The sequence below is a fragment of the Cryptomeria japonica genome, chromosome 1, assembly GCF_030272615.1.
Source record: "Cryptomeria japonica chromosome 1, Sugi_1.0, whole genome shotgun sequence".
Classification (NCBI taxonomy): domain Eukaryota; kingdom Viridiplantae; phylum Streptophyta; class Pinopsida; order Cupressales; family Cupressaceae; genus Cryptomeria; species Cryptomeria japonica.
This window is the reverse complement of record NC_081405.1, coordinates 712,949,725-712,977,085: the sequence shown is the minus strand read 5'-3', so window position 1 is coordinate 712,977,085 and position 27,361 is coordinate 712,949,725. Positions and strand designations below refer to the sequence as shown.

Sequence of the window (27,361 nt, the reverse complement as noted above, 5' to 3'; positions counted from 1 at the left end):
TATGATGTATCATACTTACATTATTAAATATGCCTGATACATGTCATGGCGAAATTATAAGGAGGATACTGTGGCTCAAACCCTAGGGCGTGACCCCCAGCTACTGAAGATTTGGACGAAATCCCAAATCGCAGGTCTGCACCAACTAAAACACAGGTTCTTTGCTGAGTCTCAGTGTTCATTACGAGGGCAAATACTCTTTTGTGGAGCCGCCTGTGAAGGTATTGATCACGGTTTGTTCTGAGGAAGAGTTCGAGCCAGCCAAGGGAAAGGAGCTACATCTTTCTGGGCGTTACCAAAGGTCTTCTGAGCTTGTGTACTTCTTGGGAATTTGAATTTGTGGGTCTGCAGCATCAAGAACAAGGAGGTTCCGATTACCAGGTGCTATCTTATATCTACGGCTTGTGTTCACTCGGGTATGCAAGGAAACCAACCTTTATTAGCTGAGATACAGATTAAGAAGGTGAACATTATATCAATAAGATATATTAATCATACATTCACTATTGTCATGTACATGAACTCTTACATGTAAATCTGAAAGTGGACATTAGTATGTATTTGTGGCATAAATGTATATGTGTGCTTAATCCCCTCTTAGTCTGCAACAACAAACTCTTTATATGCACCTGGAACAATGAATCACTTGCTGATAGTTAGTGAGCGAAGTGTATGATAGAATTATCCTGAAGAATCAGTGATAGGTTGAATGGTGCAAATCAGTTACGTGTTTGTCTGATTGCATATTTAATGAACCTGTGGTTTGGAATTCTGTATGCAATCTGTTTGCTGTAATGCCTCTAATGAACCAATGATTATTCTTGAATGTGGTGCTATCAAGTGTTTGGTTAAATGTCTATCATGAAGTTTGGAATTTGGTAATGAATTTTAGAATCAAAACTAGCAAGGGTTCATACAATGGCTTTGATGCTATTAGCGAACAATTAAAACAAACCCACAAACAGTAGAAAATTTAGTAAACAGACCTTGATTGCAAAGTGTTTGACAAAATGTCAAACATCTGTAATCGATCAATTTAAGGCAGAATATGCAGGGGTTCAAGGTCATTTCACCCAATATACAGTTTTCAGGAAATCAGTTAATAATGAATTGAATGCCAAGTGTTTGACGAAGTGTCACATATCTAAAATAAAGAGAAAAGTAGACCAGTTTGAGTAGGGGTTCTTACATAATCTATACGTAACTGAACCTTAACCCTAATTGAACCTTTATGCTAGTGAAACCCATAACTTAACCCTAACCCTAATTAACTCCCAACTTTAACGCTAAACTTAAAGCCAAGGTTTATTAAAGAACCTTAACCCTAATAACATGCTTTATCATTAAACCCTAACCCTATTTAAATCCTAACACTAACCCTAACCTTAATTTAACCCTAATTGAATTCTAATACTAACCCTAACCTTGATTAAACTATAACCCTCACTAATTTTAATTAAACCCAATCCATAACCCCAAACATTATCTTAGAATACTAACCTTAATTGTAGCGTATCCTTGACCCTAACATAACTTTAACCTTATCCCTAAACTAACCTTAATTGAAACTTAACCATAATCTAACCCTAAACTTAACCCTAACCCTAATTGAACCTTAGTCCTAGTTGAATCATAGCCCAAACACTAACCCTAATTAAAATCTAATCCTAATTAAACCCTAACCATAATCTATTTGAATCTTAGCCCTAATTCTATCCTTGGTTGAACTTTTAATCCAAACCCTAACTATAATTAAATCCTTACCATAATCAAACACTAACCATAATTGAAACCTAATTCTAGTCAACTCAAAGATTTCCCTCTAATTAAACACAAGATTTAATATAGAACCGTAACCCTAACACCATGTTTTATCCTTAACCCTAACCCTATTTGAATTATAACACTAACTCTAACATTAATTGAACGCTAATTGAATTGTAATACTAAATGTAATCCTAATTGAATCCCAATCCTAACATTAATTCTAATTAAACCCCATCCCTAAACCTAAGCATTATCCTAGAATAGTAAACCTAATTGTAGCATACTCTTCACCCTAAAATAGCCTTAACCTTAACCTTAACCAAACCTAACCCTAAACTTAACCCTAACCCCAATTGAACTCTAATCCTAATCAAATCCCAACCCTAGCCCTAATTAAACTCTAATCTTAATTAAGAGGGATAGGTTAGGGTCAGGTTTCAATTTGTCAAAATATTTGTTATTGTTACAGTTAGGCTTAAACTATAGTTAACATTCAATGAGTGTTAGGGGTTAGGGTTTAATTAAGGTTAGGTTTAGAGCTAGAATTTAATTAAAGTAAGGGTTAGTATTACTATTAAAATAAGATTATGAATCTAGGTTACAATTATAGTTAGGGTTAGAATTAGAATTAAGGTTAGATTTATTATAAGAACTAGAGATAGGGTTATGATTAGAGTTAAATTAGGTTTAGGGTTAAAATTAGAATTAAGTATCATAATTATAATATAAAATTATTAGAATTAGAATCAGGGATCATAATTATAATATAATAATATATTAATGTATTTAATGTCTTCTAGATTCTTTATTGAGGCACTTATTGTACTTCAATTAGCTAATAGGCTATTTATGGTGGGAAACTTCCCATCGGAAAATTGTCTCACGCCGAATGGAAAATTTCTCATGCCCATTTTTTATTACCGATTTTTTGTCATGCCATTTTTTCCCTAAAGTTTTGGGACAATGTTTGTGAATTTGGTTGTTCCTATATGTATCTCTTTCAACCACATTGTGAATCTTATCCAGTACAAGCAAAGTAATCTCTGATAACCTCATTCTACAAATTCTGCACCACTTAATTTTGTCAATACAAGCACAAATTAAGCTTACCTTGGTCTAGTCTAACATGATAATTCAACATACTTTATGACGCCTACAACTAGTAGAAGAATATCAGAAGCTGGTGCATGGCTTCCAATACCGATGAATAGATAACTCTCAACCATAGCTTATTATCGGCCATGGAATAGGCAGTTATAGCATATGGTCTATATCAAACTCCCAACACCATGCATTATGGTAGCAAGTGTGGATATGGCCACAACATCCGTAGAAATGTAAGCTCCCCACACCACAAAAATGAAGAAACAGAATAGTGCTGCAGAAGGCATTCAATAGGCAGTCTACCATTCCATTACAGTCAGCCATTCTATAATAGCTTGCAAACCTTCTACAAATTCAATCCCTTGCTACCCACAATGAAAAAATGGAACATAAAATCACATTCATGATTGTGTTGGTCAGGATGCACAAAATCTAAAGAGACTGGGAGAATTCCAACTAATGAAACACATAAATATGGGTTCTCTGCTACTAAAAATTTGAGGAAATTCAATAGAAATTTTCCCCAATATCATGATGAATGTATCCAATCAGGTTCATAGTATTTGGTGAGATAGAAAACATAAGACCAGAAGGAAACCCTTCCTAAAGAACAAGTACCAAGAGGAAAGCAAACTATTAGCGCTGTTGCACTGTTCTTTCTCCTTAGCCATCTCATCTCTTTTATCTCCACCACAATTATCTCCAGGCACTCAACTACAGGAATCCCCAAATTGTTGGATCAATCAACTCCGTTCCTCTAGTATAAAATCTAGCTTGACCTTCAATAAAATCAAATTGAACAAAAAACTAGTATAATATCTAAACCAGTCTGGTATTTCTCTTTGGATGAATGCTATTAGCTTCCTAAGATTTTGGAGTTGATTAGGCTTGGATACACTATATGGTTTGTTTATGGATACCTCTTGTTTAAGGTAAAACAAAGGTTCAATATTTTGGTCAAAGTAGTAACAATTGGCCAAAATAAAAGGTTTTGAAAATTATAAGTTGATGATTGGTCTTTTTAGTTATTAATGAGTCTTATTGTCATATGTTTTACTAGGAAATTTTATTTTTGCCATTATGTTACTTAGTCTATGAATGGGTCACCATTTGTTTTTATAGTCAAACAGAAAAGATTTCACCATATATATTGAATAAATTAAGAAGATTACTGGTTCCCAAGAATAATTTTGTCATGTATGTATAAGATATTTTCTGAGGCGTCTCTTATCTATATTTCCACATTGAGAATTAGGCACTTACCAAGAACTATATTTACTCCCTTCTAGAGAAATTAGTAGGTCGGATTAAGTTCTCCACTTTTAGTTAAGTATGGACTTGTTAGTGATTAATAACTGTAGCTTTTAATTGTCAAGTATATTGTATATTTTGTAGTTTTGGTAATAAAACATAGCAGTGCAAAAGCCACAAGTTACTACTTCCAACCCCCATGGTTAACCATTAACTGTTTGGTTTAATTTGTTGTTTATCTAGAACAATTAAATTCAAAACATTCTTAAAATAAATTGTTTCTCCAAAATGCCATGAGAAATGTTATGATTACTTATTGATGTGTATGTTTATTGAATATACATTTGTTTTTTCTTATAAATGTCAAATGAGTATAACATTTTGTTTTGATTTCTACAATACTCCTACCAACAAAAAATCTATCATAACAAATATGCTATTGTCATAATTATGTCACTGTTGTCATCAACATCCTTATCTCCATTGTCATCTTCATTGCCACCATCTTTATCGTTAGCACCATCATTATCATCATTGTTGTAATTATGGTCATCAATATTGTAATTATTGTCATCATTAGCATCATCATAATCATTGTTATCATCATCATTCTCATCCCTGTAGTTGTTATCATCATCATCTTTTGTATCTTGATGTTAATTAGAAAGAGGAACAAAACAAGAAAGAGGTAGATGAAAATTGAAAAGGCAAGAAACACAATGGAGAATCCCCCAATGTTATGGTCCCATCTGAAGTGGCAAATTATTGAGCGTTGAGCTAACCAGTATCTAAGATTGGCCTCAATTTGTTGAAATGGAGGAGGAACTAATCCAATTTCTAACTTTTCCTTGGGATAGCACTATTAGAATATTTAATTATATTTTAGTCACCTATATTTAGTTCCTTGTTTAATGGTCATTTAGCTTTTTAGTTAATTAGCTTTTAAGCTTTATTTAGCATTTAACTTTTTCTTTTTAGTTAATTAGCTTTTAAGCTTTATTTAGCGTTTAGCTTTTTGGTAGTTCACTTTAAACGACTTGTTCTTAATTTAGAATGTAATCTTGTAATCTCTATATATACGCTTGTATATTGTTGAATACATTATCCGATTATTGAATCATTCATTCAATTTATTTTTCACAACATAGATGAGGATTCTACAATTTTCATTTTCTTAAAGTATGTGGACATGCTTATGCTACCCAATGCCAATGTTTATACTCGAAGTTTAAAAAAAAGTAACTTAACCTATCTCTTTGTGCCTTAATCCTTTCTACAATTTGAATGGTCACCCTCTAAAAAAAGTTATATGGACCTATTCTAAGCCCCCTTTAAAATCATTAATTGTCACAATTTGAAAAACTTATTACCCAATATATAAATCTAAAAAGTCTTTCCACTGTTTCTTCAATTAGATTCAAATCTTTTTCTATCTTCAAAAGAATAACATTAGGAACAAAAAAGACATCTCAACATCCAAAAACAAACACACTTAATGTATTCAATTCTATAAATTAATCATCTTCATACATTATGATAAATATCTTATATTATACAAACATTCCATATAATCATTGTCCTAAATAAATTTCTACTCGTCAATATTTAGAATTCCAATTTTTTTTAAGCAGATATTACTATGGGTAACCATTGCATCTCCATTTTTTTGCAAGTGCTAGTGTGATAAATTGATAAAAAATTAGGCACTTGCCGTACCAAAATTTAACAGCAGATTTAATATATGCAAGCTAGTTTAGATCCCCAATCGATTCCTACCTTACCAAAATTTTACAGCAGGTTTTTCTGTGAAGAACAACATTCAATTGAAACAAACATTTCGAACAAAGTAAGTGTTGTCTATAAATGACTATTATTAGTTAAAAATTTCCAATGAAATACAGTTATCTGCTTTACATTGATTGTTTTGGGTAGGGTTTTTTCTCTTTCTTCACAATATTACAGTTTTTGCCTGGAGTTTTAGTACCTTGTATTCACAACAAAGCATAAGAAAAATCGGAGGCAGAAGGCCTTGGTGTGCATCTGCTACAGAGGAATTGAGCGTAAGTGTTTTCCTCTCAAATACCATTTTCTTGATTTAATGTTAATTTTTTTGATCTGTTTCGTATCGGGAAAAAGTCTAGCTTGTTAAATTTTTTCCTCCATGATTCTTTAGATAGGAATGAAAACTGCTACTAAATACTTTTAAAAATTATCCTTGGGCCTTGCAAAATAAGGCTTGCACATTAGGGTTTTAACTTCGAGATTTGTAGCGAGACGGTGAAATCACCTTTTTGACATTGGTAACTGACTGACTTTTTATCATGGTGGGGCAACAATGCTACAACTGAAGAAAAATCATGGACTCTTGCATACTTAGGTCAAATGTCGGAGATGGTGTGATTCATAATTGTCATGACTTTTGAAGGGGGTGAGGGTTTGGACAATGAAGTTTGATACAAGGTTTTCTTTTTTTGTGAATGATCTCCTTACAATTGCTGGGAACTAAAATGTCACGTCTTAAGTTTAAGATTGTTTTTTCCTTGAAGATTACCCAAGATTTGCACTTGTCCTCGACAATTGAGATATAACCTTGTCATGTAATTTTTTGGGGGCAATGTGTTAGTGTGTGTTGGAGGAGGCTATGGTTAAGGGTTTCAATTACAGAGTTTGCTATTTTGGTATCCATAGTAATTGCAAATGGCCTCCTTTTGACCACGGGGAGGCAAAAATTCCACATCTTAAGGGTAGGAATATTTTTTATAAGACTTGACCTAGCCTTGACAATTGATGGGGTATGTAATGCATATGAACTTCATATTACTTAATAGGTAAATGATGTCCTTTTAACGATAGTGGGCAAAGATTCTACAATGGAAGACTTTATGTGTCTTTTTTGTCATGTTAAGTATTGCACCTAGCCTAATAGTTGAGATATGCCCACAAAGAATGGGATGTGATCTATCGATTGCTCGTGTGTCTCACTGTTGATATATGCTGTACAAACAATTAGATGTTATTAGTTGCTTATTCACACATCATGCTATTTAATTGATATATGCTCTGGTTGGATTGAACTATGAACTTTGCCATGTTAATTGACCTCCTTTTAACCATCACAGAACTAGAAAGTCATGACTGAGCAACCTTTTTGTCAAAACCATCCAAGACTTGCATCTAGTCTCAATTGTAGAGGTAGGTTACATTTTGATTAATTAAGGTATGTTACTCCTAGCCTTCCATAGGATAAACGGCCACATAGGGGGATTGTACTCCACAACATGCATCTATTCTACTTCCAGTGCAATGAAATCCTTCCCAAGAACTGCGAGCTCAAGTAAATCCTCCATGCCTTAAGACCATTTGCATTGGAGGGATTGTTACCAACATTCTCCATTTGGTTTCATCCTTACTTCCAAACTCCAACCACCAGGCCAAATACATTGAGACGATACCCACAGTTTGACTAATTGAAAAATATGGGGTCGTTGAAGGTGAAGACCTTCTTCAGGCGAACATTCGTTGATTTGCCTAAAAATTCTAGCTGTTGTTTTCTCTATATGCAATGAGAAATTTGCCTCCATCAGAATCACCTTTCACCAAAGCATTCACACCATTCAATGAATTTGTTTTGTCGTGGCCGAGTCTCATTCATTTGAAATCACTCACACACTTTGGACGTCTCTAGATGCGGAGCAGCTATCAATAAGCAATTAACTCGTATCACTTCCAACCTGCATTTTGTACTTCTCCACCGCAAAACTTAGGCCTCGAAAATCATTCCACTGATTTTCATCATTATCGTCATTCAATGCACAAGCCCAATTTCATAAAGTGTTTGCCACCCTATTTTTGTCTCTCCTAATGAGGGATTTTAAAATCTTCAAATGAATTCAATTTATTCCTAATTAATTTGATGTATTTATTGATTTTCCAATTTTGGGCTTCTCCTTTTGAGATAACGTTAACAATAATATGTGAATCACCTTCTAGGTGAAGCTTGGATATTGATAATTTGATTGCCAAATTAAAGGCGAGAAGCACCGCTTTAACTTCAACTTCATTGTTTGTCCCCTCCGAAAGTTTTTGAGCACCAATTGCCAAAATGTTTCCACTGTCATCCCTGGCTATGCAACCTGTCCCTGATGGGCCTGGATTGTCTTTCAATGCTCCATTGAAGTTGACTTTAACCTACCCAGAATTTGGCTTTGACCATTCTACAATTTATGTGGTCTCCAAATATGGTTTAGCTCATTAATGCCCATTAATGAGCCTTTATTTCTACTATTATTAATAAGATATGGCTTGTCGTTCTGCTATGGAGGGGAGATGTAGGTATATAAGGAAAGCAAGTAGCTTGGTGGTCCATTCAAGTTAAGTTGGGGGCCGAATGATGGATGTAATCCGTGCCCTTGAACTTTATGGATAGGCTCAAGGCACCTTGTATGATCTCTCGTGGGCTTCATAGTGTGGATGGGTCATTGGGTTAAGCCTTAATGGAATCCACATGCACATTATGTAAACTACAATGATGATTAAGATAATGTTCCTAACCTTAGTAGGAAAATTGATCTTATATCGAACACGATTGAGGGGTCTCAGTGAGGATCTAATTGGTAAAGTTATACCTCTAGCCATTTTACATCTCTCATTTGAAGGGAATTTGTGATTCTAGGACAAGAGCTAGGGCATTTACAAAAGGGGACATTACAAGCACCCACTTAAATATCAAAACCAATTTTTGACTTCTGTATTTGGACGTAAAATAATATTTGCCTCCTCCCAATCATAAAAAATTCCTTTTTTTTGCATTGAACAATGCAAATTACATTAAAAAACACTTAATCCGGATATTTGCAGGATGTGTTTCTTTGTTGAAGTTGATCAGCGGGTGTTAGATTCTACAGTAAACAGGACTTCTGTTTGGTCCTCGGTGTGTTATCATTTCAGAAAAAATTTCAACAGTAAGGGTGTAAGTTTAGGGCCTGCAATTTGGCCTTTTTAATTTTCTTTTCAAACCATATGATTTGCCATAGTTTGATTAACGAACCCTGCATAATTTGTATTTAATATCTGTAATTTAAGCTTCATGTTTTTCATTATGAGAATTCTTATTGTTCGGATCATTTTAGCATGAGCATGTTCATTTTTAAGTTGAGAGTGATAATTAGCCGATAGACTATATTGCTGGCATTGTCCACCAGAATTAAGTATTTATCACGTCTGAAAAACATTTTCGATCTGTTGAAACATTCCTTGCCGCACATCTAATAATTTCATTTTAAAAGGCTGCAAAAATCTCACCATTTAGATCTCAGTTGCCTCATGCATGAAATCGTGTGTTGAGTTCAAGATTCTAAGCAGCCATAAAAAGCCAATCGTTTTCTGCGAATATATTGAAGCAGCAGCTGTACGGAGATTGGTTTTGGTTCGCCTCATTTTAAAAAAATTCTGCATGGTAGGGTTTTGTAAGCCCTGCTAACACTCTGCACTTTTTCTCATTGGCATCATTGACAGCCCGACACAATTTGTGCAGAATCATAAGGTATATCACTGGCCATGGTTTAAGTGAGGTTTTTTTTTTTGGAATCTGCATGCGGCCAGATCATTTTTTGTGTTTTCTGTTCCATTCTAAATCAATTGTGTTGTTTTCTGTTAAAGGAGGCATTGGTATTTCAGAAATTTGTCATTTGGAAAAAACAACTTTCAGACAGTTGAAACATTTCTCACCCCATGCTTGAAAACAAACTTTTCACAACCACTATTTTATTATTTATAATGCTGCAAAAACCTTGTTTCGAGCTCAAGAATAGAGTAGACTTAAAAACCTGATATTTTTAGGTCAACTTTTTGTTTACTGCTAATAGATTGAAGCAGGGGAGATTGGTTTTGGTTCGTCTCATTTAAAAAAAATCTATTGTTGTAGGGTTTCATAATTTTTTCTTGCAAACTCTGCTCATTTTTTCTCAATGGCACAATTTATGCAGAATCTTGAGGTAAGTTAGTTGCCATGGTTTCAGTGAGTTTTGTTTTTTGGAATCTGTACATGGCTGGATCATTTTGTTGTTGTGTTTTATTCTCTTCCAACATCGATTTTGTTACAAACACAAGTAAAAAATATCATCAAATATTTTGAGTCATGTCATACAGTGTAGCTTCTACTTTTGAAAGCTTTTTGTCCATCATTTTTTGTTGATTGAAGGCTTGCTGATTGCGTTCCAGGTGGCTTCAAATTATTCCAATTGTTAGTACCAGAAGACAAAACAAAAAAAAAAGTGTGTTTTAGTAATGCATAATGCCGAATAAAACCAACTTCAAGCTTTCATCTATAACTCTTATTAGCAAGTAGCTCAAACAAAAACTGGCCATCTTGGCTACACTTCCCTTACCTTCTGTTTGGCACCTGTTAAGGACCTCCATAATACGATGAGAACCATCAGACCTCAAGAGCATGCTAGTGTAAAGTGGTCCCTTTCTACTTCCTCCATAGCTGTGATAAGTGTTTGTTTAATGAGGTACCTAAGAAGAAAGCTGCAAATTACAGAAGCTACTGGAAGCTGACTGTGTAGGGGACTTATGATGAGCATCCTCATGAATCCCAGCCTCTATGCTGAGTGGGGTGAGAGGGAGAATGCATGCTAGCTATTATTATTGCTATTATCCATGGGTTTTGCTACCAACCAAACCTTGCAATTAAGATTTTGCTACAGGCTTCCTAAGTTTCAACACCAGCATATAAGAATATAGCCAAAGTGTGTGATTTTGAAGGTGTTAATGTTTAATAGCACTGCATAATACCCAATGTGACAGGTGATGAAAATGATTTTATAATTTATTTTTTCACCTTTTAACAACTGTTTTGAAACAGATTGACATTTTTTTAAAGCAATTTTAGTGGTGCAAATTATTTCTATATTTTGATTTTTTTCACAATTCCAAGTTTTTAATCTTTTGGAAAGACAATAGCTTTATATTTTTTTGCCAATTGATGCTCTCCTTCTCAAGCTTGCACTCCAAAGCTGATACAAGTATGCAATGAGCTCGAGGATAGAGGATAACTGTAACGTCCCTTCTCAAATGACAGGCCACAGGAAATCAAATTCTAGCCTGCCATATTCCCTAGGCTAGAATAAATAAATAAATAATAAAGGGAATAATTGAAATATGGCCAAAAAGCTAATGTATAATGACTTAAAGAGGGGCCATTTTAAGTTATAACATTATTATGTCTAGGCGATATCTTCATGTGGGGCTATCTAATAATTAATACAAACATTAAGACCTTTGCCTAAGTTGCCAAAATCAAGAAATGGAAGAGGAGTTCGATAGCTTGTTTGGCTGGAGGAATTTTGTATTAAAAGGCATTGATTTGGCGTTGGGTATTATCATTATTCATTCTGAAGTTTATGTTTCCTCTCTGTTAAACGTCTGAACCTCAGGATGAAACCCCTGAAGTTTGTCTCCTTCTGGATGATACCCTAGAAGGATTCTGTAGCAGCCGATTCCTTATCAATTGCTTCAACTTTATTCATAGCTGGGCAGACATCCGTGGAGGTTCGTGGGCTAGATGTTAGTCTGCTCTTGGTAATTCCAGCAGTTGATGGTAGTTTGTGGCCCATCAATACAGCGACAGCTGCTTTTTGCACTCTCAGTCTATGGTTTTTGTATCGCAGCCTGTAGCTGGAGCCTATCAGCATACACAAACAGATTGTAAGAAGTTCTCAGATTTCTGCGATTTATAACAAATGGATTGCAAGCTGTGTGTTGGCATATCGATTAGAGAATACAGGTTTTAAACCAAGCCAAGCCCATTACTGGAAGTGACATCCCTAGCGCTGGACTATGCTTGGGGCTTAAGCTGAATTTAGCATCAGTGTGAGGTAGCATCTCTTGTTTATGAATTTTTCATTGATTGATCAGTTTGATGTATGGAAATTGAATGGAAGAATAGTTGATGTCTGCAATTAATATCAAAGCTTCATTCTATGAATTGTTCTTTATCGTATTGAAGAATTTTATCATATTAGAATTATATCGCTGTTGATTCAAAATTACAAAAAAACAAATTAAACAAAACAAGAATATTTCAAGAATCCTTTGAGATTGTTTTTCAATTAAATGATGAAGATCAAGGGGCTTTTGAAGACTACTTCTCTAACATGCCCTGGCCGGCTCTTCCTTTTGGAGATAAAACTGAGAAGGACCTCAGTCACCATTATTGTACAGAAGGAATGCCAACCTTGATTGTGATTGGTCCAGATGGAAAGACTCTGACAGGTGATGCTATAAGTGTCATGTCTATATTTGGAGAAAACACTTTTCCTTTCACGGCTTTGCAGATTGGGAATCTGCAAAAGGAGACTAAAGACTTGGCTGAGAAATCACCCCAGGAAATTGATTGAAGCCAGAATGAGCAACCTCTTGTATTGACAAGAAAATATGAATATAACTGTTATGGATGAAACAACGAAGGAAGTCAATGGTCATATTATTGTGACAAATCTGATTTCAATCTTTATCTAAGTTGTGCTTTGTAGGATCTGTAGTGGCTTGCAAGCAATAATAAGCAACAGAACAAAAATGGAACCGCTAAGTAACTTCAAGCCAGCAGAAGTCATCTGTCATGGAGATTCTTGTTAAAGGTGTTGAGCTTTATTATTATCAAGGTGGCTCCTTTTGTTTAGTAAATCACAAAATTATAATTTTGAAATATGTGGATAGAGCCTGCACCACTATTAGAACCTGTTAGTACTTGCTTATAGACTGTTAGAATAATATTTTATATTATTACTGTTAATGGTCAATAATGTAACTGGCTGTTAGACATCTGAAATGTCTACAGCAACAAGTAGTTAGAAGTAGGTAGTTAACTAATAGCTACAGTATTTTGTAACTTTTATATAATGTAATCCTTCCTCAGTTAAAATAGATGAAGTATTTTACCAGTGAATCTGATTTTCACATGGTATCAGAGCTAGGGCACGGAACTTGTTTTTTTCAAAAAATCTGCACATTCGACTAGGGTTTTGACTCTCTGTTTCAAGGTTTTTTTTTTTTCGAACACAGATTTTTGGTGGGTTTTTCAAAACCTCAACTGGGTCACCGTCAGATTTTTCTGGGTCTACAGATTTTTTCTTGCCTAGGGTTTCTGCAACTTCGCCTAGGGTTTTGACCCTCTGTTTCAAAGCAAATTTTTTTCCGGTTGCAGAATCGTTGTGGGTTTTTCGAGAGCTCAACTGGGTTGTCGTCAGATATTTTTGGGTGCATCGTTTTCCGTGCCTCATTTTTTGAGCCCACGAATTTGACCCTTCATTTTCAGAAAAAATATTTTGATTGCAGATTCTTTTGGGTCTTCATCAGATTTTTTTGGGTCAGTCAAAAATTTTACCTAAAAAACTGTGCTAGGGTTTTGAGATTATCTCCTTCGTTTCAAGTTAGATTTTTTTTTTTTGTAGAATCTTTGTGGGTTTTTCGAGATCTGAATTGGGTTGTCATCAGATTTTTCGAGTCTTTCGAAAATTTCTGCCTTGAAAACCATGCCAAGGTTTCAGTTTCTGCCTCTAAATCTGACTTGCAGAATTTGTTTCTAAAAACCCTTCTGTTTTCATCCTCTGGTTTTCGTGCCTTCACCAGTTTGACCTTGGGGTACGTGATGGCATCTCTGACGAACATTATGCCCGAAAGAAGCCAGAAGTTCAATGGCCGCAACTACAACACATGGAAGCAGCGTATGTTAACAATTTTTGAGTACCGATGTCTTGATGCAGTTGTTCTAGGGACATCTCAATGTCCAACCACTGCCGTAAAAGATCAGGACAAATGGGATGAGCGCAACCACGAAGCTGTCATGCTCATTAAACTCCCTGTCACTGATGAGTAGCTATCTTAGTATCGTCCGACAAAATTGCGAAGGAGATATGGGATCATTTGAAGAGTCTCCATGAAACCTCTGACAAGAGCATAGCATTCTTTCTAGAGAACATGCTCTTTTCAATTATGACGGATGAGAGGACATCTCTGCAAGATTACTTGACCAAGATCCAGGACATCTGTGACCAACTTGAGGTGATTGGTCGCACAATGGAAGAAGAGGACATTGTCGTCATCACTTTGAAGAGTTTGCCCAAATCTTATGAGCATTTCATCTAAACGCTAAATATCACTTCCAGTGACGTCGATTTGAAGTTTTATGATCTTTGTAACAAGCTTTTATAGCAAGATCGGTGGCTCCAACAATTTGGAAGCAGTGCCAGTTCTACCTCCACCGAGCAAGCGTTCTCTGTAAAATCTTCTGCGAAGAACAAAGGGAAGGCTCCATCTTTTCAGTTGAAAGGCTTTGGTTCTTCTCAAGACAGCAAGAAGAAGAACGTTCAGTGCAATTATTGTCATAAGTTTGGTCACATGAAGGCCGAGTGTCGAATTTGTTTGGCTTTTGAACAAAAGAAGCAGGGAGGGTCTCAACAGAAGGCAAATGTGGCAGAACACTCCGAGCAAAAAGAATCTGCATTCTATGCTTTTATGGCTAAGCGGACAACAGATCCAGTACACTCTTCTGCTTGGTATATCGATTCAGGAGCATCGCGACATTTTACTCATTGTCGGGATTGGTTCATGAAATTTGAACCCTTCTCAGATTCAGTAATCTTTGGAGGAGGAGAAGAGTACACAGTTGCTAGTAAGGGCACTGTCCAGATTCACTCAAGAGGTAGAAATTTAATTTTTCTTGGTGTCTACTATGTTCCAGGCATGGAACATAATCTCCTCTCTGTCAGTTAGATCATGAGGCATTCTCCTCAATTTGATGTTATCTTTAGTTCGTTCATCTGTAGCATTGTTGATAGGGAGACTTGCATTACAATCGCTATGGGACTTGAGGATCATGGTTTGTATAGACTTGCTGATTTTGGCGATTCTTAGGAGCACGCTTTGATTGCTAGGAGTACATCCATCAGAACGCTTTTGGCATCAACGTTATGGGCACTTAAATGTGCACTATCTCTCTCAGTTATATCGGGAGGGTTTGGTTACTGGTCTACCTGAGATCCAACCTCAAAATCATGGAGTTGTGGAGCTTGTCAAGCTAGGAAGTAGCATCGGACACCATTCTCGGATTGTGATTCTTGGCGAGCCTCCAAGGTCCTTCAGTTGGTTCACGCTGATGTATGTGGGCCAATGAACACTCCATTTGTTACTGGTTGCAGGTACTTCTTGTTATTTGTTGACGACTTCAGTCGTGAAATGTGGGTATATTTTCTAGAAAAATAAATTAGATGTGTTCAGTACAATTCAGCAGTTTAAGGCCTTAGTTGAGAAAGAATCCAGTTCTCAAATTGTCACACTAAGGTCAGATAATGGGGGGGAGTTTTGTTGCAATGACTTCTCTACATTTTGTGCTACTCATGGTATTAAACGCCAACTCACCACATCATACACCCCTCAGCAGAATGGTGTTGTTGAATGTAGGAATCGCACCATTACTGAAATGGCTCATTCTATGATAGAGCATCGCAATGTTCCTAAGAAATACTAGGTTGAATCATTTTACACTGCAGTCTACCTCATGAATCGGTCACCTACACGTCGTTAAGAAGATGACTCCTAAAGAAGATTGGTCAGGACGCAAGCCTAAAGTGGGCCATTTGAAAGTCTTCGGTTCTATTGCTCATGTATGGATTCCAGATGCCAAACATGACAAGTTGTATTCAAAGAGCCAAACACTTATGTTTATTGGTTACAACGACAACCACAAGGCCTACAGGTTGATTGATGTGGAGACAGATCGTCTCATTTTCAGTTGTGATGTTGTGGTTGATGAGACTACTGGTCCATTCATGCCTACTACTCCTAGTCTTGCGACCCCGTCTATGGAGACTCCTGATGTTGGTGTTCGTCTTCCTCTTGGTTCCCATGATGGGAGGGCTTTAGAGCATTCTGACCCTGAAGATGAGGAATCTATTGATCCAGCACCACCTGATTTTTCACAGGATTCGCATCCAGATGACTTTGTTCCAACAATTCCAGGGGATGTTCCTCCAATGCTAGATGTTGGTACTTCTACCCTCAGGTCTAAATGGTGGGCCAAGACAATAGGAGATCTTCGTGATGATGAGCTTTTGGAGGATAGATCAGTTCGCCGCAAGAGAAAGCAGCAAAATACAGTAAACCTTGCACTTATGGCCAACATCCACAACATCTTTGGGCCCCAGACGTATTATGAGGCTAAAGGCATTCTTGAGTGGGAAAAGGCTATGGAGACCGAATACCATAGTCTTCTGAAGAATCACACTTGGGTTCTTTCTAATTTGTCTCCTGGGAAGAAACCTATCAGTTGTAAATAGGTTTACAAAATCAAGTATCATGCAGATGGTACTTTGGATAAGTACAAGGCCAGATTGGTTGCTTGGGGTTTTACATTGCGGGAGGGCATTGACTACGAGGAGACTTTTGCTCCTACTGCCAAGATGAGTACAATTCGTCTTCTTCTTGCCATTGCAACTCAGTTTGGATGGAAACTTCATCAGATGGATGTTAAGAGTGCATTCCTCAATGGTGACTTGCAGGAAGAAGTTTATATGACTCAACCTCCTGGCTTCAAGGTTCCTGGTAAGGAACATTAGGTTTGCAGATTGGTAAAAGCCCTCTATGGCCTGAAGTAAGCCCCTCGGGCTTAGTACTTCAAGATTGATCAGTATTTGGTTGAACATGGTTTTCAGCGTAGTCCCTCTGACACTAATCTGTATGTCAAATTGTCTGGTGATGATATCCTTTTTCTTGTTGTGTACGTTAATGACTTGATCATTACTGGCAATTCAACACATTTGATTACAGCCATCAAACAAGACTTGTGCCAAGCTTTTGACATGACAAATTTGGGGCTTCTCCATTATTGTTTAGGTGTCGAAGTGTGGCAGATTGATGACAGTATCTTTATCTCACAGTCCAAGTATGTCCGCAGTTTGCTTGACAAGTTTCGAATGTAGGATTGTAAACCTGCTTCCACACATATGGAGAAAGGGTTGAAGTTATCAGCCAAGTCTGATTCACCTCCAATAGATGAGACCGAATTCAGGCAACTAGTAGGCAGCCTCATCTACCTCACTGCCACTAGACCTGACATCTGTTTTGCTGTCAGCTACATCTCTCGCTTCATGACAGCCCCAAAAGCTGATCATTGGATTGCAGCGAACGGAGTGCTGCGATATGTGAAAGGCACTTCCGACTATGGCATTTTGTACAGCAGGTGGAACGATCCAAAGCTGATTGGTTATACTGACTCAGATTGGGCAGGATTAGTGGATGATAGAAAATCCACTTTTGGGTACGTATTCAGTTTGGGTAGTGGTGCCATCACTTGGAGCAGCAAGAAGCAACATGCCATGGCTCTTTCCTTGACCGAAGCCGAATACTGGGGAACAATCAAGGCCGCATGCATGTGAGGCAGTTTGTCTCCGAAGGATGCTTTCTGACATGCAAATGCCGCAAGAAGGTCCTTCTCCCTTGTATACTGATAATCAAGGGGTGTTCAAACTGGCCAAAAATCCAGTCTTCCATGTGTTGATTGTAATTAGGGATGGCGGATTCCAATTGCCTTGGGCAACATTGGAATCCGCCTAAGGGGCCAGCCCCTTCTCCAACATATAGGGCTGGGCCCTATACCTCACGGCACATCATATAAACCCCACGCTACTCCACGACACATAAAAGTTAACGTGCCAAACAAAATAGGGCCAACCCTATATAGAATGCATTTGGGAATAAAGGGAAAAGAATATAAATTAAAAGGATAAGCCGACATACAAGGTCAATGCATCATATAAATAAAGACACTTCTCACCTCAATAATACACATTCATCTTTCATTTCATCCTATGCGAAATATATGGTTCTGCTAAATGCGAGTTAAAGAAGGAATGTTATATCTGCCATTACAGCGAACTACTTTTGTTACATCAGCGAACTACATCTGCCAGTGAAAGTATGAAATTCATTCATGTGAAAAGCGAACTGAGGTTGGAGGAGAGCAAACTGAAGTTGCAGTCCATCAAAGAGAAGACTTCACATATTACAGTCCTAGGGTTTGAACCTGATTGCTGTTGGAAGGGTTAAAGGTGCAGATGTGACTACTAGATGCTTGTGAAAGTGTAGTCTTGTGGAAAACATTATCAGTCCTAAATGCAATCACCTTCAAGTACATGACATAAGTGTTATAATCTTCATATGAATATAATTCATACTCAGATTTGAGGATCTTTTCAGGTTGGGTTTTTCCTCCTAAGAGGTTTTCCCAGGGTAACCGTGTCTTGTTCTTATTTTGTTCACATATTAATTTAGTTAATAATTAAAGTTTGATTTTCTGAGTTTAGATTAATCTGAAAGTGTTAAAATCAACTGGTATCAGAGCCAAGTTGTAATCAGATCTAGCATCCTGTAGCCTAGATCTTGCACCTTCTTGTTGTCGTATAATTGATGACAGGGTCCAGGATTGAGGAAAGATTGAAAAGGTTTTGTGATCAAAGGTTTAGCATGGTCACATCTTGGTCGAGCATGCTTGAAGATCTGACTCTTCAGCGTCATTCAAGCTAAGTATTTTTGAGTCATTGCATTCTTGATTGCAAGATATATTATACTTAGCTTATCCAAAGGGTTGAAGTATTATTGTTTGGTTGACCTAGTTCTAGGTCATATTGATTTTATGATTCTAATTGCCTTGGTTGGTAGACTTATCTAATATAGAACATTATTTAGATATCGTCATGATTTGCATACTTATTTTTTATAACTTAGAAGGTATTCTAAATTTCTGTTTGAGTATTGCAAGGTATTATAGATCGATTCTTCATTAATACTTTGATTGGAATCAGGAATGTCTTGGACTCATCATCCACAGTTGTCATCTATATAACTATTATCTAAATACTTGTTATGTTCTCTGCATATGTAATTTAGATATTGTTATTATGTTAAATAACATGGACTGGTTCTATTATTAACTTTTGATCTTCATTCATAACATTTTTATTGACTTGAATTCTACTTGACATGAACAACTTATGGGGATGTGTACAGTCATGAGAAGCTAATGATTGTTTGCCTTGGCATAGTATATCGACTGAGGCGTAATAATTTTATGTTCTATTAATTATGGAGATGAACTCTTAATGAACAGATCGAGATCACTTTGACTTAATATTTTGGCCTATATGTAATTTTACTAATAGGTGTTCCTGATAGAAAAGTGTAGTTTAAAGATGATTTGCAATCATGTTCATAGTATGCAAGGGTTAATGCTAGACGAAGAAACTTATTTCTCCAGCCTATTACACAACCTTATAGTTAGTATAATATAGATCTTCTTCATGTGCTTTTTGACGTATGGGATTCTTCTACTATCATAAACTACCTTGAGATCTGTTTAGTTTTGATCAAGTATAAAATTGTGCTTGGTGGTTAACAAAGAGTATAACTAATGAGTATTTTATTAATATCATTTTGCAGAATGATGTTGTTGTTAGATCAATCTTATCAATACTCACTCGTTTTGATTTACTTTTGATTACTTTCTCTGGACTGAACTGCAAATAGATGAACTAATGGATGTTATGGCTGCATTTAGTCTTTGGTCTTTTCTATGTTCTTTCTTCTGATTTGAGTGAACTATTACTTTCGTTTATTGTTACACCAACAAGTTGTTCTAGTTTCTCAACCTTCAGATCTGACCATTGAAGAATGAGATCTACTATAAATGTTTTATGAAGAAGTTATGTTTTAGGGCAAATCTTTCTTGTTTGGTTTTGTAATACCAAAGATAATGATCAACTATGGACCTTAATGGAATCTTGAGTTCTGATTCATCACTTCTCCTATAAGAGGTTGATGGGGCACGGTTGGATGATTTGTGAGGTTTTCTTTATTGTGCTTACTCCATCGTCTGTTCCAAGAGATTGAATTTATATCTTGTCTTACTAATGTTGCATAATGTTTCTATTCATTGGCTGAAACTATTTTCTACAAATCTCTGATTCTATTTGTGATTCCTCCTTGAAAGACTTCGCAATTGATCTCTTAGGATTTTCGTTCATGACATTTGATTGGCAATCTTGTTGTGTAATCTCTTGATGGAATTTATCCTCATCTTATCTCAACAATTGTGGTATGGGTCCACCTTATTGAAAGATAGATGGACAGGATCCTTGAGATTAACATAAAAGATTGATTGTGCAGAAGTTAAGGGGGAACGCCTTCGTTTGAGTTTGGTATACTCTAACTTATGTTGGTTGATTACTTTTTATTATGAGTATTAGCATATAATTCTTTTCTTGGGTCAAGCATTTTTAATTTCATTATAGTTGAACTGACTTGATGCTTAAGTGTATGATCTCCTATCCTGAAGTATAGGAAATTGATTGGATCTTTCAGTGGCTTGGAATGCTTCTGAAACAGGGCATACTAATTCTTCAAGGGAAATTATTGGGATGGGCATACACTCGAAGGAAGTTCAAGTGCTTTGGAAGCTGTGATTGGGCACAACTGCTGCTGAGAGGGAGTTCCAGCTATTTTGGTATATCTTAAAGGATTATGAGATTTAGGTGTGCAAATTGAAGAAAGCCCTGTATGGCCTCAAACAGGCCTCCCGTGCTTGGTATGAAAGAATTGATAAATACTTGTTAAGTTTAGGATTTTGTAAAATGATGCTAACTCTAACATCTACTTTAAGTCATCCAATGATGAAATGCTAATTATAGTCCGATATGTGGATGATCTATTTCTTACCAATAAAGATGAACTTATCATTAGATGTAAGAAAGAGCTGGCTTTAGAATTTGAAATGGACTTAAGTTTAATACATTATTTCCGAGGTCTAGAAGTATGGCAAAGGTCTAATGAAATTTTTCTAAGTCAAGGAAAGTATACTATTGATATTTTGAAAAAATTTAGAATGATGGTTTATGTCTACTCCTATGGAATCTAACTTAAAGAAGTTAAGTGTTTCTGCAGCTAATTTTGATTTTGCAGATCCATCAGAGTACAGGTAGTTGATTGGATCACTGATGTATCTAGTTAACTCTAGACCAGACATATGCTTTGCAGTGAATGCTCTCAGCCAGTTCATGAGCTTGCCCAAATATGTTCATCATGTTATAGCCAAGCACATCCTAAGATTCTTGCAAGGCACAATTGATTATGGGCTGAAGCTGCTTAGGTTCAGATTGGTCAAGAAGTGTTACAGACAAGGAAAACACTTCAAGCATTCACCCGCTGCGATCTCTTGGACCTACAAGGACAGTCCTCAATTGCATTAAGTATTACTGTAGCTAAATACATTGTTGCAAGTGTTGCATCAAGAGAAGCAGTGTGGTTTCTCAAAATTCTTGTTATGCTATTTTGATTTATTATCAGGGTTGTATAGTGATACCTGACAATTCAGTGTTTTATGGCAGGACAATCCTGTGTTGCCGATGTTTTCACCAAGTCTCTTGAAGCTTGAGATAGACTTGGAACTGTGGAGAACACCGCCTTGGTTGAGAGGCAGTCTCAACCTCTGTGATACATTGTGTTGTATCAACCACCCTCTGCGGGCAATGTAAGGTGGTAGTGTAATCTTCTCAGGGAGAAGTGTAATTGTTAACCATCCTCTGCGGGTAATGTAAGATGGTATTGTAATCTTCTCAAAGAGAAGTATAATTGTTAACCATCCTCTGCGGGCAATGTAAGATGGTATTGTAATCTTTTCAGGGAGAAGTGTAATTGTTAACCATCCTCTGCGGGCAATGTAAGATGGTAGAAAAGATCCTCTCCACCCTCTGTGGGCAATGTAAGGTGGATCCAGTCTATGCTTGTGTGCGAGTTGGAAGACTATGTTATGTAGTTCCATTCTATGCTTGTGTGCAAGATGGAAGACTACAATATTCTGATTATGTCTATTCCATTTCTTGCTTGTGTGCAAGATGGAGGATTATGTTTATTAGATTCCATTCTATGCTTGTGTGCAAGATGGAGGACTATGTTTTCATTTTATGCTTATGGAGAGCAATGATTTTGTATCTCCACTCTATGCTTGGGTGCAAGATGGAAGATTATGATGTTACATTCTTCTTTGGGAGAAGACTGAGGTAAAGACAATGAATGATGGATATGCGTGATCGATGGCATGGAAAGACTCCATGATGTGCATGAATGTATTCATGACTTGCAAGTGTGCATGTTAGAGTTTGAAGTCATCTTCCACAGGCAGTACAAGATGGATACTATGGGATACTTGTTGTGATACTCTCTCAGGAGTATTGAAGTTGACAGCTAAGTTCGGATTACAGTTTAAACATTGTATGTATTACTTAGGGCTGGGCCCTAATCTTGTAACCTGGTTGTAAGATTATTTTTCTCCCTAATTAAGAGGGAGTGTTGATTGTAATTAGGGATGGCGGATTCCAATTGCCTTGGGCAACATTGGAATCCGCCTAAGGGGCCAGCCCCTTCTCCAACATATAGGGCTGGGCCCTATACCTCACGGCACATCATAAAAACCCCACGCTACTCCACGCCACATAAAAGTTAACGTGCCAAACAAAATAGGGCCAACCCTATATAGAATGCATTTCGGATTAAAGGGAAAAGAATATAAATTAAAAGGATAAGCCGACATGAACACAAGCCAACATACAAGGTCAATGCATCATATAAATAAAGACACTTCTCACCTCAATAATACACATTCATCTTTCATTTCATCCTATGCGAAAAATATGGCTCTGCTAAATGCGAGTTAAAGAAGGAATGTTATATCTGCCATTACAGCGAAATACTTCTGTTACATCAGCGAACTACATCTGCTAGTGAAAGTATGAAATTCATTCATGTGAAAAGCGAACTGAGGTTGGAGGAGAGCAAACTGAAGTTGCAGTCCATCAAAGAGCAGACTTCACATATTACAGTCCTAGGGTTTGAACCTGATTGCTGTTGGAAGGGTTAAAGGTGCAGATGTGACTACTTGATGCTTGTGAAAGTGCAGTCTTGTGGAAGACATTATCAGTCCTAAATGCAATCACCTTCAAGTACATGAGATAAGTGTTGTAACCTTCATATGAATATAATTCATAATCAGATCTGAGGATCTTTTCAGGCTGGGTTTTTCCTCCTAAGAGGTTTTCCCAGGGTAACCGTGTCTCGTTCTTATTTTGTTCCCTTCCTTTTTCTTATTTTGTTCACATATTAATTTAGTTAATAATTAAAGTCTGATTTTCTGAGTTTAGATTAATCTAAAAGTGTTAAAATCAACACCATGAACATACCAAGCATGTCGAACTTCATTGTCACTACATACACCAGCTGGTAGAAAACGGATCAGTTCAGTTGCAGTATGTTCCGACAGTGGATCAGACTGAGGATATTCTCACCAAGTCTCTGAGCCCGGATAAGTTTGTAAAATTCAGGGGGTAACTTGGTGTTTTTGATAGATTGACCATTAAGGGAGGGTGTTAGAATAATATTTTATATTATTACTGTTAATGGTCAATAATGAAACTGGCTGTTAGACATCTTAAATGTCTACAGTAACAAGTAGTTAGAAGTTGGTAGTTAATTAATAGCTTCAGTATTTTGTAACTTCTATATAATGTAATCCTTCGTCAGTTAAAATAGATGAAGTATTTTACCAGTGAATATGATTATCACATCGACTTGGTATTCCATTAGGCCTCTAAATTATGCACTCATCTTTCATGAAGAGTACTTAGTCTAATATTTGAAATTCTACAGCCATGAAAACACTCTCTGGACCATTATCATATCATCGTTTCATGTCCAGTATTTCAGTCCAGCTACTTTTGTATACTCATGTATATGATTTCAGAATTGGAAGCGAGCAAAATCTAGTATTTTAGTTCAACTACTCTATCCTACTGCTATATGATTGGTAGTATCCATTTCAGATCCAATATGAAATTGCGTTCAGTTCCTGGAATGCTTGATGTTCTATGATTGTTGTTGTAGAGAATGATCGGTAATTACTTTTGTTGATTTAAGAAAATTGTTCATGTACAATACTAAAGTTACATGCCATGTCGTGTAGGTTTTTTATTTTGACACATGGATTTTATTTGAGAAAAATACATCTCGGCACTAATGCCATCTAATTATTAAGGCCAGGTCTATGTCTGGCAGTATCTCTGTAATTATAATGCTAGTGTTAACTGATTCAAATAAATGAAGTTAACTCTTGATCATCCATAATCTTCTGACTGTCTATTTTCTTTTTAATTAAGATTAGTCTCCTTCAAAGTTCATGAAGAATCTCATTAATGGTGATTTATTAATAAAATGTACATTCATCCGATTGCAAGAACCAGTCCCGACCCATCTGACAAGAAGCCATCATGGTAATATATCCCAATATGGTCATGCATAAAATGTGGACTAACATTTGTAGTCTATACGAAGGAAACATGACATCAAAGTTGCATATGTAAAGGTGTATTATAATCTCATGAGATAGGCAGAGGCTTCCCCAATTAGCAAGTCAATAAACATTTTTTATAGATCTTTTGTAAAAGTCTTGGCTTTTCTATTGACCCAATGATTTTTTCAAATTTATAGGATTTTCTAAATAAATTGCAATCGGCATAATCATAAATCATTTTACCTCCTAGTGCAAGTGCTAGTTGTGTTTGTCATAAATATGATTGTGCAGAAAACCCTTTGTCTGCAAATGGTAAATTAGTACTTTAAAATTTTTCATTGGTTATTTGCCCTCAATTTCATGTTCTCGTGTAAATTTAAAACCTTGTCTTGTGTATATTAACCATATGGCTGTACAATTTTAAATCAATTTGAAATCCTTGTTGATCATCCATAATGAAAATTGGACGTTTTATGTGCTTTGTTATCTGATTGTTCCGGGTTGTTTAGACTTTTGAGTAAAATTTATCTGGCTACTGGTAAGCAGGTCGTTGATTGCATTTGGTTTGTGATTATGGGTTCTTTTATTTGCAAACTGCCTTTTACTGAAATGGGTAAATCCTTATCCAGGGAGAGAATCGAGTCACCTTCAAACATTATTTCAGAAACCATTGGAATATAAGGTTCAAATATTTTGAAATAAGTATCTTTAAAGTTTTCTTTTTTCGTGGTTTCTTTGGGAGTACTGTTCAATTTTTTTTTTCTTGTTTTCATATGACATGCACAAATTTTGTGTTGATAGTTATTTTTTCTCTTTTCAAAGCGAATGCAATATCACAAGCGTTGTGTGTTTGTTAGTTCTTCCTTTTACTTTTTCTAAATTTAAGGTAGCATCACAAGGCTGTGTTTGATATAACTTCCCTTGAACTTTTCTTTTTACAAAGTGAAATGTAACATGGCTACCATGAGGGCTTTGGACTCTGTTTTTTTGTACAGAAAATATTGAAAAACCTAGTTAATTAATGTTCATCGATATGAGAATGACATGTTTTGGGTTGTTAGATGCAAATTCGTTGCATCTGAATCAAATCTTTTATTGTCATTGATTATAATCTGTAAACATTTTAGACGATGATACTTGTTTATGTTTAAAATTAAACAAAACTTATTCAATGAAATTAATTTCTGACAGGCATTTTCCCAATTTTCAATCAAAATGGCATCTAGTTTTGAAGCTATAGAGGATGAAAACTTGTGGGATGATGAAATCCATCATGATAATATGAATGCAAACCAGAATTCTGATCTGGACAGAGAATGGAATACTAGACATAACCAATTTCACACTGTATCCTTCTTACATTTTCTTTGCATTTTCAAAGTTCATTATGATTTGTAATCCATTTGTTTCTACTTCACTTGAACATTTTGAGTAAGTTAAACTCCATGCATGTTGTGGAAACTTGACGAAGTATCAGACTGGTTACAGGGAAGGTTTGTTGGCAGGCAAAGATTCATCTGTCCAGGTAGGTTTTAACAATGGCTTTAAGGAATCTGTGTTGGTTGGATATAACTGGGGCTTAGTTCGAGGGATAACAAGGTATCAAAATACTTATTTACATGCCAATACTTATTTTTTTTAAGGTGATTGAGGACATACTTGTAGAAAATATAGTAGAATTTAATTTGCAAAGTGTTGTTTCCAAGATAGTTTGAGAGTTAGTATATTTCTAAAAGAACACTACATAGCCCAAAGATTAGAAACTTTGTTTTAGTGTGATATGAGGGTTAAATGGTAGACAAACTAGATGAATTGAAGTCATAACCCTATTTTAAAAAAATGTTTAATTTTTCCCTTTTTCGAAATTTTGATGATACGTGTAACCTTGTTAAAGTTCATTTGCCTTCCTTCCGGAGCATATGAAAGAAAAATTGGTGGAAGCAAATGAAGGTAGAACCAAACTGGAAGCTCTGCATCACAAAGTACATTCGGTTTCAGGAAAAGATGCACTGAAGCTGTTTCATAAAGATAGTTTGAAGGGAAAATTGGAAACATCATCAAGCAACTCAGAAGAAAATAGTCAAGTAAGATTTCGTCTTACTTTACAGTTTTGCAGTTTGTAGTTTTTGATATTAGGTTGGACATCAAATTGTAATTCTGAGTTTCCATATAGCATCTTTTAACTATTATTTGGGTAAATGAATTTCTTCAAAAAGTTAAAGATATTCTCATGCCACTAAAGGTCATCATTTTTTGGAATTTGTGACAGGTGAATTTAGAAGGAATTAATCAAATACCAGAATCTGCAGAGAGAATCGAGTCACCTTCAAACATTAATAACACAAGTGAACTTGCAGAATTCCATAGACAATTGGTTTCTATTATTGAAACAACTTCTATAAACACTGCATGCTCGAGTTACTAATTTGTGGATCAAGATGTCTGCTTTATGCTAGTATATGTATGTTAATGCTAAAGTAGCATCTATTTTTCATCATTAAATTTGAAATTATTATCTTGTAGATATTTGTATTGTATATTTGTTTCGTGAGCCAATATAATGTATTTGATCTCAATGTATTTTATCTCCGAACTGGTAAAGAATTTGGTTGTCTACGTATTGTATATTTTACCATTATATTTCAATGAAGACTGTTAACCCAGAATAAATGTCACATTGCTTGTTTTACAATCTTCTTGAGATATTTGTATTTGGTATGATACAGAATTGCAGTTACGTTTTTTTCCTCAAGTTACTATCGTCATTGTTGTTTTTCAATGCAAAAAACTAACACTACACAGGGAGCCATAAATCTCTGTGATTCACCTTCACTCTAGAAGCCATAAATT

At 35.9% G+C, this 27,361-nt stretch overlaps 1 protein-coding gene across 6 annotated transcripts; it reads left to right on the top strand.

Moving 5' to 3' along the window:
- LOC131050385 (uncharacterized) lies at positions 1 to 27,087 on the top strand. 6 transcript variants are annotated; one of them, XM_057984544.2, is made up of 6 exons: positions 5,842 to 5,968; positions 6,104 to 6,182; positions 25,703 to 25,858; positions 25,989 to 26,110; positions 26,406 to 26,595; positions 26,781 to 27,087. In XM_057984544.2, exons 3-6 carry the CDS (start codon positions 25,727 to 25,729, stop codon positions 26,934 to 26,936), a joined length of 600 nt encoding a protein of 199 aa, XP_057840527.2. In that variant the 5' UTR covers positions 5,842 to 5,968; positions 6,104 to 6,182; positions 25,703 to 25,726; the 3' UTR covers positions 26,937 to 27,087. The 6 variants fall into 6 exon arrangements, with proteins under 6 accessions (XP_059077802.1, XP_059077806.1, XP_057840526.2 ...); XM_057984545.2 differs by having other exon boundaries at positions 5,843 to 5,968; positions 6,085 to 6,182; XM_059221819.1 differs by lacking the exons at positions 5,842 to 5,968; positions 6,104 to 6,182 and adding an exon at positions 1 to 463.
- Positions 27,088 to 27,361: the final 274 nt, after the last annotated feature.